We start from the raw sequence: 12,814 nt of genomic DNA, 5'->3' as shown, positions 1-12,814 counted from the left end.
CACTTTCAGTCTGTATGTGTCCCTTGTTTTGAGGTGGGTCTCTTGTAGACAGCATATATAGGGGTCTTGTTTTTGTATCCATTCAGCCAATCTTTGTCTTTTGGTTGGGGCATTCAACCCATTTACATTTAAGGTAATTATTGATAGGTGTGGTCCCGTTGTCATTTACTTTGTTGTTTTGGGTTCACGTTTATACAACCTTTCTGCATTTCCTGTCTAGAGAAGATCCTTTAGCATTTGTTGAAGAGCTGGTTTGGTGGTGCTGAATTCTCTCAGCTTTTGCTTGTCTGTAAAGCTTTTGAATTCTCCTTCATATCTGAATGAGATCCTCGCTGGGTACAGTAATCTAGGTTGTAGGTTATTCTTTTTCATTACTTTCAGTATGTCCTGCCATTCCCTTCTGGCCTGGAGGGTTTCTATTGATAGATCAGCTGTTATCCTTATAGGAATCCCTTTGTGTGTTATTTGTTGTTTCTCCCTTGCTGCTTTTAGTATTTGTTCTTTGTGTTTGATCTTTGTTAATTTGATTAATATGTGTCTTGGGGTGTTTCGCCTTGGGTTTATCCTGTTTGGGACTCTCTGGGTTTCTTGGACTTGGGTGGCTATTTCCTTCCCCATTTTAGGGAAGTTCTCAGCTATTATCTCCTCGAGTATTTTCTCATGGCCTTTCTTTTTGTCTTCTTCTTCTGGGACTCCTATGATTCGAATGTTGGGGCGTTTCACATTGTCCCAGAGGTCCCTGAGGTTGTCCTCATTTCTTTTGATCCTTTTTTCTTTTTTCCTCTCTGCTTCATTTATTTCCACCATTTTATCTTCTACCTCACTTATCCTATCTTCTGTCTCCGTTATTCTACTCTTGGTTCCCTCCAGAGTGTTTTTGATCTCATTCATTGCATTATTCATTTTTAATTGACTCTTTTTTATTTCTTCTAGATCTTTATTAAACATTTCTTGCATCTTTTCAATCTTTGTCTCCAGGCTATTTATCTGTACCTCCATTTTGCTTTCAAGATTTTGGATCATTTTTATTATCATTATTCTAAATTCTTTTTCAGGTAGATTTCCTATCTCCTCCTCTTTTGTTTGACTTGGTGGGCTTTTTTCATGTTCCTTTACATGTTGGGTATTTCTCTGCCTTTTCATCTTGTTTAGATTGCTGTGTCTGGAGTGGGCTTTCTGTATTCTGCAGGTCTGTGGTTCCTTTTTATTGTGGAGGTTTTACCCAGTGGGTGGGGTTAGACGATTGGCTTGTCAAGGTTTCCTGATTAGCGAAGCTTGCGTCAGTGTTCTGGTATGCGGATCTTGGTTTCTTCTCTTTGGATAGCAATGGAGTGCCCAGTAATGAGTTTTGAGACGGGTCTATGTGTTAGGTGTGACCTTGGGCTGTCTGTATGTTGACGTTCAGGGCAATGTTCCTGCGTTGCTGGAGAATTTGCGTGGTATGTCGTGCTCTAAAACTTATTGGCTCTTGGGTGGTGGTTGGTTTCGGTGCAGGTATGGAGGCTTTTGTACGGTCACTTATTACTTAAAGATCCATGTAGTCAGGAGTTTTCTGGTGTTCTCAGGTTTTGGGCTTAAGTCTCCTGCTTCTGGATTTCAGTTTTATTCTTCCTGTAGTCTCAGGACTTCTCCAACTATAGAGCACTGATAATAAAACTTCTATGTTAATGGTGGAAAGTTTCTCCCCCGTTAGGGATACCCAGAGAGGTTCACCGAGTTACATGGAGAAGAGGAGAGGGAGGAGGGAGATAGAGATGGGCAGGAGGAGAAAGAGGGGGACTCAAGAGGAGAGAGACAGATCTACGAAGTTGTCTGATCCCAGAGTGTTCTCCGTAGCCCAGACACCCACAAAGATTCACAGAATTGGGTTGGGAAGAGAAGGGGAAAGGAGGAAATAGAGGTGTTCTGGGGTAGAAAACAGAGTCAAGATTGGGAGAGAATGATCAACACACTCGTGAATAAAAATGGGAGCTGAATATTGGATTCTTAAATGTTCACAATTTATATCATATACTGAAAAACAAAAATTAAAAATCTAGAGTAGAGGTTAGACTCTTAAAAATACTATATTAAAAACAAAAACCCAAAACACACAAAAGAAATTTCAGAAATATATATGAAGTTTGGTATAAAAATAGGGCTTCTCTTCTTCTTCTTTTTTTTTTTTTTTCCCTTTCTTCTGTAAGGTTATAGTGGATTGAAAATGAAAATTAAGGCGTAGTAAAAGGAGTGCTAGAGGGCTTTAAAAGAAATAAGAGAAAAAGAAAAAGAAAATAGAAGAGAAGAAGAAAAAAGAACAGAAAAAAAGAAGAAAAAGAGAAAAAAGAAAAGAAAGAGAAAAAAATTGTTTTGCCTAATTAAAAAAAATCGTAAAAATCTATGAAAGTTAAGGAGTAATGGGGGAGTAATAAGGAATTTTTAAAGGAAAATAAAAGAGAACCAAGAAAAAAGAAAAAAAAATTTTTTTTTTTTTTCCTTACTTAAAAAAAAAAAAAAGAAAAAAAAAAAAGAAAAGAAAAAGAAAAAATATATCTAGGAATTTCTCTGGAGCTGTTGCGGTCAGTGTGGGTTCGGCTCAGCTTCAGATAGCTCCTCGTTCCAGCTTACACTTCTCGATATCTACAGGCCCTTCCGGTGTAGTCAGTCGGTGGTTTCTTCAGGGATTTTAATCTGTTGCACCGGTCCCTTCTGAAGCGGTTCCCTTTGTTTATTTGGGTTCTGTTGCCGGTCTCTTCCGCGCCTAATTTCCGCCCTGACACAGGGGGCGGAGGTGGATTCTTATTCAGGTAGCTAGTTCCGTCGTGCTGCGGGGAGGGGCTGTGCGGGGAGGGGCCGTGCAGGGAGGGGCCGGCGCTCCCGGGAGAGGCTTGCGCTCTTTTCTCGGTCTGCGCTGCTCAGGCTCCGGGCTGTTCTGTCTGAAGCGCGCGCCACGCTGCGCGCGGCTCCAGCCCTCGGGCGATTCACAAAAGCGCGGCACACAAAGCTGGGCCCACGCTCCGGCCCCACGCCGCCCGAGCGGCCCAGGCAGCCAGGCGCTTGACGGGCGCTCTCTCCCCGGGTGCGGCGCGTCTTCTGCCCTGCGCGGTCCGAGTCTCAGTCCCCGCCGGCGCCAGTCGGCGTGCGCGCCCTCTGCCCTCCGCGTCCCCAACCCCAGTTCCCGCCCGCGCCGGTCGGGCGCCCGCGCCCTCCGTCTCGCCGCGACCCTCCCGGCGGACTTCGGCCGCCCAGAATCTCGGTCCCTTTGTTCTGCGAACGGCCGGCAGTGTGTTCGGGCCGGTTAATTTTCTCTCTCTTTTGCAATCCCACAGTTCAAGCTGGCAACTCACAAAAGCTCCCTCTGATTGTCCTCAGGGCGCTCAGGCCCGGATCCAGCCCCAAGTAATGCCGCCGGCTCCTCTCCGTTCCGCCCCCACTTGCTGGTGGCGGATGCGGGCGTCTGGGGTACTTTTCTGCTGGGAGTTGCTTTTAGGCTCGTAATCTGTGGGTTTTATTTATTCTATCCCTCCCAGTCAGATTCAAACTCTTGAGATTCCAACACTTCCCCCAGGCCCGCCAGTGCGAGGGTTTCCCGGTGTCTGGGAACGTCTTCTATTAAGTCCCTTCCCGGGACGGATCTCCGTCCTTAGCTCTTTTGTTTCGCTTTTTATCTTTTATATTTTGTCCTACCTCCTTTCGAAGACAATGGGCTGCTTTTCTGGGTGCCTGATGACCTCAGCTAGCGATCAGAAGTTGTTTTGTGAAGTTTGCTCTGCGTTCAGTTATTTTTTTGATGAATTTCTAGGAGAGAAAGTGGTCTCTCCGTCCTACTCCTCCGCCATCTTGGCTCCTCTCTCTCATTTAAACATTTTTTATATTTTATGATGTTTTGACATCTTTAGGGAGCCTACTAGCTAAGGAGAGATTGCCCTTCCCAGAGTTAGCCAATTCCTAGAGATAGCAAACAAACAACTTGTTAGTGAGCCAACTTTTCATATACAAATCAACCCATTGCAATTCTATATCCTCAACCACCTCCTTTATATAACTTATAGACACCAAGCCAATATTTTCCCTACCTTGAGTCACCAGGACCAGGTATCAGACTACTGGAGATCATCCCTGTAACCCATGGCATGCCAACACTATTCAAACTAACTGACCCTAAGCTGTTTGCCCTGCCCTGCCTTTCCATGGAAGTAAGCTCCAGTAAAGACTGTGGTCTAGACTTGCCCCTTGCTTCTTTCTACCTCCTGACCAAACCTGGTGCTTCCCAATGTGGTCCTGCATGGCATGGCATAGATCCTCCTCTCAGGAAAGGTAATAGGAAATTTTCTTTTAACAACATTAGCAACTCTGTGTCTTCACTCAGTCACCTCTATAAATTAAAATTCATGAGACACCTACTATTGCTGTTGTCATTAGTGTAAATAAGAACACAGTTTAAAATATATTATTTTTGTTAATCATGAAGTGTTGTTATCACTTTTTTGCCACACTGCAGCATGCTGGATCTTAATTCCCCAACCAGGGGAATTGTACTCATTTCCCCTGCATTAGGAGCACAGAATCTTACCCACTGGACCACTGGGGAAGTCCCAGTGAAATCTTATTATTAACAGAAATAGTTTTGACTTTGTAGACCTCCCATAAGAATCTCTTGGAAACTGTTGGTTTAGGTCTTGTTTTTTGTCTCTTTCTTTAACTTTTCTTCTTTTATTATAGTCTTCTATTTATAGGCATTCATAAATCTAAAATATAAAAGGGTAATCATTGCTAATATTTATATTCCTCTTAGTCTTCATTTTCTTTTCTTCCTTTCCCCTTCTCCTTGTTTCTTGCACTCAGTCTCACGTCCCATTCTTACTGTGAGACCTACTCTCAGATTTCAAAATCCATATGCCTCGGACTAAGGTGATAATTTCAGTATCACTTCATTTTAATACCTTTCTTCCCAATAAATCTCCATGTTTCATAACATAGTGCTCAGATGCCTGATATGTACCCACCTTGATTGGGGTGAAAAATGTATCCTATGTCCCTGAGTTCATTTTTCATCTTGCTTACTTCTCTTCCCTCTGAAAAAATAAATATTTGTCAAATAAATGGATTTTATTTCAGTAGGCTCTCATCAGTATCCTTAAAGGATCATTCTTCATCCTCAGTTCTTATCTTTATAACAGCCACGTAAGCTATAATAATCTGATCCATTCTCAAGTTGTGATATTCTTGTTTTATGTGAATGGCTTTCAAATAGCCATTTTCAGTGCATTTCTCCCACTTGGACTCTACTGGAATATTTTAATCTGCCTACAGCAATATAGTGATCACTTGTCTCATCCTTTCAGTTATTGATATTTTAGAAATAATATATAGTCATAAACCTTATCTTTGTTTCTATATCCTTTTATTACTGTAGTCAGCTTCTTATAATATCAGGTTGATTTCATCATCTCTGCTATATTTTAAAAATTAGCTTTCCACAATTTGTGTTTATTTCACTCCATGAAATATCTTTACATCCTGTCATATTCTCATTTGCCACTGACATCTTCCAAAGTAAGAACTATGTTATTTCAGGTGTGAACTGCTGTAGTTACTATTTGGATTTTGCCATGATTTTTTTTTCTAGTTCTTTCAGTTTTCTTTCAGTCAATATGCAAAAAAAGATATCCCCTTATTATATGAAATTTAAATCCCTTCTTTTTCAAGGGCTGACAATAATATCCCATCTGGTCATTCCACATGTATTTCCCTTTTTGACTGAGAACTCTTGCTCATCTCTGTTCTAGTCTCTCAAATGTACAACTGGACCTTTCATTATGTGACAGCTGCTGTATACTTATAGAAATACTTGGAAAGTCAACCAACTACAAAATAAGAGAGTAAATCAGTACACAAAAAGACGCCCTTAATTCTGATACCAACTGTAAATTCAGGAATCCGAAGATTTGGGTCAATAGTTTGCTATAAGGACTTAAAAAACTTACTGAAAGCTATAATACTCACAGTTATGGTTTGTAAGAGAAGAATACAAATTAAAGTTAGCCAAGGGGAGAAGCACATAGGGCAGAGTCCAGGAAAGTACCAAACACAGAGCTTCTAGTTGTTCTCTGTGGAATCAGGGACAGCGTTACTTCCCTGTGACAGTTCTTATAGAATGTTGCCAGCCAGGGAAGCTTTGCTCAAGCCTAGAGTCCAGAGTTGGTTATATTAGGGCTCCATCACATAGGATGCCTGACTGCCCCTGTGGCTGATCTAAGTTTCCATCCCCATGAACTAATATTCTGTGACCCAAACCCCCACTTAAATCACATTGTTGGTGTGACTCAAAGAAGCCCCCCCCCCAAACTAAATCACATTGTTACTTTTTAGCTGGCCAAAGGTTCCCAGGCAAATAAATATTCCTCTAAGACATGACATTCCAAGGATTTAGAGATTACCTCCCAGAAGACGAAGGCAAATGTCAAGACTTCTTTTAGAGTAAGAATTATGTTCTTTCCCACACAATACTACATATCCTTGAGTTAAAAGATCAAAATTTTACTTCCACATGAAATGTCCCTTGCTGACTCCAGAGCATGTCAGCTCCTGTTTTTCTGCATTCACATTATACTTAGTGTCTGTAACACACAAACAGAACCATCCTCTGATATAATCTAGTAATTTGCTACCTGATTCAACCTTGTTTTATCTGAGGCCTCTTTTCCCATCTGATTAACAGTTCCCTCAAAATAAGGTCCTCTCTTTTACTTTTCCTTACTGTAATTTGTAAGAGAGGCTAGACATTCAGTAGTTACCTGATTGAAGGCCTATGATAGTATGCAAGGAAATTATCTTTTTCATCCATTCAGAAATCATTTAAAGAGTAAGTTCTTTTTATATATACATGCCAAGATGATCATATCCCTTCACCACTCTTCAGTGTGTTAATGTATACTCAGAAGATTTCAAAGAAGATAGTTAATAAAATATTGACTTCAAAGAACGTAAGTTTTAGTTGGGAAGGCATTATTATCAAATTGAGCATTTCACATATAATATAATATTAAAATAGCAACAAATCTTATAGAAAGATTATTTGAAATGGTTGGTTCAGACTATAAAATTATACACTAATTTCAGACAAAATAGACATTGAAGAGTAGAGAGAATATGTGAAGGCTTTCGGATAAATTGGATAGTAGTATGTCCCTGGAGGAGGTTGAAGTTGTCATGAAGGCAGTATAATTCCCATTACTGATACAGATTAGTTTTGTGTGTCCTAGAACTACACATAAATGAAATATGTACTCTTTTGCATGAAGTTTTAAGTCTAAAAAATGTTTAATATTCATCTCTTTTTGTCATTATGTTTCAGTTGGTTTTTTCCTTTTTATTGCTGAATAGTATTTCATTATATACATTTCATTGTAGTATTCTGTTTTATAAATACATGATCCTACCACCCATATCTGGTGGAGCAATTTTAAAGATAGATACGGTATCACTTGTTTACATTTTCATGACTAGTTTGATGGGATAAAAAGGCTATTGTAAATAAAATGCAAGTCATAAGTAAGATGAATCCACATTTAAAACTGCTCCATCAGATATGGGTGGTAGTAAGGTAAAATAGTAAGATATAGCCAAGAAGTTTTAAGAAAAATAATAGGTCAACCAGTGCCATACATATATATTAAAGAATTCCGTCTTTCACAGCTCCAATAGGGAATAGCAGAGTCCCAGATGGTGCTAGTGGTGAAGAACTTGCCTGCCACTGCAGAAGACATGAGATGTGGGTTTGATCTCTGGGTTGGGAAGATCCCCAGGAGAAGGGCACAGCAACCCATTCCAGTATTCTTGTCTGGAGAATTCCACGGAAAGAGAAGCCTGGCAGGCTATGTTCCATAGGATCACAAAGAGTCAAACACAATTGAAGCAACTTAGCACATATGCACTACATTGGGAGGAAAACTTGAACTCATCCTTCCCTAAAACTGAAAAAGTAATTTAGCAAATTGAAAAGAGGAAAAGTTATAATTGATGGTCAAGAGAATTTAGTTATTGATCATCTCTGGAAGAATAAATTGATGGTAGCAGCAATCAGAATACAACAGTGATTATATTCATGTTGCAAATATCCTTTTCCTCTGGTTTATTTTATAATTCCTAAGGGAATTATGTTTTCCCAATTCTTCCCTTTCAAGGAAAAAAATTACAGTTATGTGGAGAGCTAGGGTCAAGAGTATAGATGAGTGTGTCTGTTAGCACTAGGAAATGAGTGACTGAAAAAGTTCATTTGCCATGGATAGGCTCAATACAAGTGAGGAAGAAACAATTGGAAGTATTTTATAACATTTATTTAGTCATTAGGGAATAAATATATAGTTTTTCATCATCACCTGAACATTTTCACTACTTACTGTTAGTACCCTTGATAGGCTCACTCCATTGTCTCTGAATCGGCCTGTTTCAAGAACAATCCTGCTTTTACTATCCTTTGTCTTCTGCTTACTTGCCCTTGTGTTTATCATACCTGCTCAGTGTAGCTTATATTTACAACATCCCAAAGATATGTGTTGTTTGCTTATGACAGTTTTTCATTTTAACAGTGTAGCAGGGTATGTGTTTGTTAGCTCCCAGAGGTAATGTATTTTGGCCTTTCTGTAGACTAAAGTAGTGTGATAGACAGGCCCACCATGGATTGTTTGTATTATTTATCTTATCCATAATGTTTACATGGAGGCTTACTATTGTTAATTGTATTTTTTCTAGAAGAAGATTGGAAAGCTGAAGATGTTTTAGTGAAATGCAAAGAATACCAAGACAGGCATTCTAGGTCAGTTATATCCATCAACCACAAAAGACTAATAAAAGAGAGAAGTAACATTTGGGCGAAAACATTTACTATTGACAAGAACCGTATTATTTCAAAAACAACACTGCGTGAATATAAACCTGATGGAAAAGTTTTTAAAAATATTTCAGAATTAGTCATTAGAAATATAAGCCCTATAAGAGAGAAGTTTGGTGAGAGTAATGGATGGGAGAAATCACTCCTTAACACTAAACATGAGAAAATTCATGCAGCAGTGAATCTCTGTAAACAAACAGAAAGGAGTCTGAGTGGTAAACAAGAGCTTATTCAACATCAGAAGGTTCAAACTCCAGAGCAATCATTTGAACATAATGAATGTGAAAAACCCTTCCTTATGAAAGGAATGTTATTTACACATACCAGAGCTCACAGAGGAGAAAAATCCTGTGAGTACAATAAAGATGACACAGCCTTCATTGAAAAGTCAAATCTCAATGTCCACCAACAAAATATGGAGAAGAAACCCTACTCATACAGCAAATATGGGAAATTCCTCTGTAGGAAGTCCATTTTTATCATGCATCAGAGATCTCAAACAGAAGAGAAACCCTTTCATTGTCCTTACTGTGGGAATAACTTTAGAAGGAAGTCGTACCTCATTGAACATCAACGAATTCACACAGGTGAGAAACCTTATGTTTGCAGTCAATGTGGAAAAGCCTTCCGTCAAAAGACAGCCCTCACTCTTCATGAGAAAACACACTTAGAGGGGAAACCCTACATTTGTATGGATTGTGGGAAGTCCTTCCGCCAAAAGGCAACCCTTACTAGACATCACAAAACACATACCGGAGAGAAGGCCTATGAATGTACTCAGTGTGGAAGTGCTTTTAGAAAGAAGTCATACCTCATTGATCATCAGAGAACACACACAGGGGAGAAACCATATCAATGTAATGAATGTGGGAAGGCATTTATCCAGAAGACAACCCTCACTGTACATCAGAGGACTCACACAGGAGAGAAACCCTATATTTGCAATGAATGTGGGAAGTCCTTCTGCCAAAAGACAACTCTCACTCTCCATCAAAGAATTCACACAGGGGAGAAACCCTATATTTGTAATGAATGTGGGAAGTCCTTCCGCCAGAAGGCAATCCTCACTGTTCATCAGAGAATACATACAGGAGAGAAATCCAATGGATGTCCTCAGTGTGGGAAAGCTTTTAGTAGGAAATCTAACCTCATTCGCCATCAGAAAACTCACACAGGAGAGAAACCATACGAATGTAAAGAATGTGGGAAGTTCTTCAGTTGTAAGTCAAACCTCATTGTCCATCAGAAAACTCACAAGATAGAAACTGTGCGAATTCACTAAAACCTGTGACTTTTCTGGTGAAAAATTTTTAAGACATAGTAAACCCTGTACATGAGGTTGCTTGCAAGTGTAATAATATTAAACAGTTTAAGGTACTGTAGCATATTTACCTACTATTTGCTAGTCCACAAAACACATAAAAAGAATTATAAGATAAATTAAGTAATAAAAGTCACTGAAAATACAAGCTTAAATTTTTATTACCTTCACCAGACACAAATTCTTCTGTCAAGTTGCTAAAAACATTTTAAATTGCTTATTTAAAATTTTAACATATAACATTTTGTGACCCAGTATTAAGCAGTAGGCTACCTGACCGTGGTCCATGGACCACACTGTGAACAGAACTGCTTTAAAAGAAGGAGGTGTGACTGTATTTCTCACTGCAAATATGGAATAAAAGTTATCCCTTCAGAGTTAACCACAGTTTTAACTCCTAACATTATAAATTAGTTTTTACATATTATAAACCTTTATATAAAGTATACATTATGTATTCTTTCATATATGACTTGTTTCATCCATCACTATGTCTTTAAAACTCATCATTAGTGCATGTTGGAGAAATTTATTTATTTTCATCCTGTATAAAATTTCATTATATAATTACATTTCAGTTTATCCAATCTAATGTTGATGGACTTTTTTTTATTGTTTACAGCTTAGGGTCATAATAAATAATGCTTCTTCAAATATATTTATATTTAGGTGTACATATATTCATTTCTCTTGTGTATATACTTACACACATATACTTAGGAATGAAATTGCTGGGCCCTGGGTTATGTGTACGCTGGTACTACCAATCAATGCATAACTTTGATGTTAGGAGATAATTCACTCTGAAGGAAGACAGCTGTATATATTATCAATATGGTGATGGTTCAAATGTGAGAATTCATACTAGAGGGAAACTATGAATGTTGTGAAAACTGGGAATTCAAATAGAATGGATATTCAAAGATTTTTAGCGACAGCTCAAATCCTAAATACTAGATACAGGTTATAAATCTGAGACTGCCTTCAGCCATAAGAATGTCTATTTGAAATCAAAGTCATGCTGTAGGAAGAGAGGGACCTAGTGTCTTCCTTGCTCAACATGAGAGAATTCTAACTGGATGAAACATTATCTTACTGGGTCATATGAAAATGATGAATATGGAAAAGCTTAGAGCCACAGCTCAAATCCTTACATCAACAGGGAATTCACAATGGATGTGAATACTTCAAATGAAATGATTGTAAGAATAATTAGTCATAACTCGCATCTATACAGTAGCAAAGAATTCATACTAAAGAAAGAAAGATTGACAAGGCAACAGATGAGGCTTTCAACTCTTAACTCTGGGGAAAGCTGTTTCCATGAAAGAAGTCCAGCTGTACCAAGATCATGATGCTAGAGAGTCAATTGTTGTCAATAGCCCTAGCTAAGCACCAAGTCATCATCCAGTATTATCTGCCAAATATGATTGAGCAATCTGGGGCAAGTCAGGTCTTTGAATGACTAGGCACTGCTGCCATCCAACTGGAACCACATAAGAGACCCTCTGCCCTCAAACAGGAACAGCTCAGCTGAGGCCTTCTCAAATTTCTGACCCTCAAGAATAAATGGTTACATTTTAAAATTTGATGGATTAAAGTAAGCGGAAAATAATCTCTTAGTATCTGTATTGTAAAAATAAAGGTATGAATATTTGTATTCCAGAGTCAAAGAGCAAAAGTGTGGTGACTACTAGGTGATCTTGATGTGAGCAAAAACTGGCCCTGAAATACAGCTGAAGTTTGGGCTGTATTTTTTGTTTACAACTACATACCTAAATAACAACTCAGTGAGGAGTTCATATAGATATTTTTTATTTTTCTTCTGTGGTAGTAAGTTACACTTATCAACTTGAGTACTTATTCAAATGCATACTTCCCAATTTTGAAAAAAAAATTAAAATAGCCCCAAAATACCAGCTGTGGACAATGCAGAAGGAAGTTAAAGTCTATCTTTGAAAGATCCTCTGCAGAGTCATTTCATGAACTAAGGTCCAGACAGAAATCAAGATATAGAATCCAATGTACATTAAGTACAGCCATGTCCTTGTAGGTGGTAACCTGGAATGCCTTGAAGAAAGTCTAAATGAAGTTTTGCTTTCAGACAACTATTCACATATAAGCTACTTCTCAGGAAAATTAGGTCCAATGGTTTTTATTTTGGTGTGAACCAGAATTGGGCTATCTTTCAGTCTCCTGTGTGAAGATTTCTTTTGAAGAAGTTGAAAATGTTCTTTTTCATTGATTTTTATGGGTCGATTTTATGAATTGATTAATATATGAAATGAGGACTTTTCTTTCTTTTTTTTTAATGAGGACTTTTCATCTAACTTTGGTCAGTGAAGTTTGTGTAGCTCTGAGGAGTAGACATGGTTCTGGAATTCTAGTCCACTTATTCCTAAATATATATGACAGGATAGGAATTAATTTGCAAATTCATTCTCTGTAGACCTAACTGTAAGGTCCTAGGACACAAGAGAATTAACATGTACAAAGATTTCATCAGTTCAAAAGGACTAGCAAAACTCCAGAGTATACACATTTAATGTTGTTGAGTCACTAAATTGTGACCAACTCTTGTGACTCCATGGACTGTAGCCCACCAGGATCCTCTGTCCATG

At 38.5% G+C, this 12,814-nt stretch overlaps 2 protein-coding genes across 14 annotated transcripts in view; one reads left to right on the top strand and one right to left on the bottom strand.

Annotated features, from left to right (window-relative positions):
- ZNF382 (zinc finger protein 382) overlaps window positions 1-11,810 on the top strand; it is a 39,806-nt gene extending 27,996 nt beyond the window's left edge. For all 13 annotated transcript variants that reach the window (XM_065925862.1, XM_065925860.1, XM_065925859.1 and 10 more), the window contains one exon: window positions 8,734-11,810. In XM_065925862.1, coding sequence (XP_065781934.1) covers window positions 8,734-10,154 — 1,421 coding nt within the window. In that variant the 3' untranslated portion in view covers window positions 10,155-11,810. The remainder of the gene's footprint in view (window positions 1-8,733) is intronic.
- Window positions 1-12,814, bottom strand: part of LOC136161222 (zinc finger protein 260) — a 115,497-nt gene that overhangs the window by 86,654 nt on the left and 16,029 nt on the right. The window lies entirely within an intron of this gene.

The sequence above is a fragment of the Muntiacus reevesi genome, chromosome 2 (genome assembly GCF_963930625.1).
Source record: "Muntiacus reevesi chromosome 2, mMunRee1.1, whole genome shotgun sequence".
Classification (NCBI taxonomy): domain Eukaryota; kingdom Metazoa; phylum Chordata; class Mammalia; order Artiodactyla; family Cervidae; genus Muntiacus; species Muntiacus reevesi.
The sequence above is the reverse complement of the archived record's forward strand: the minus strand, read 5'-3'. Positions and strand labels throughout refer to the sequence as shown.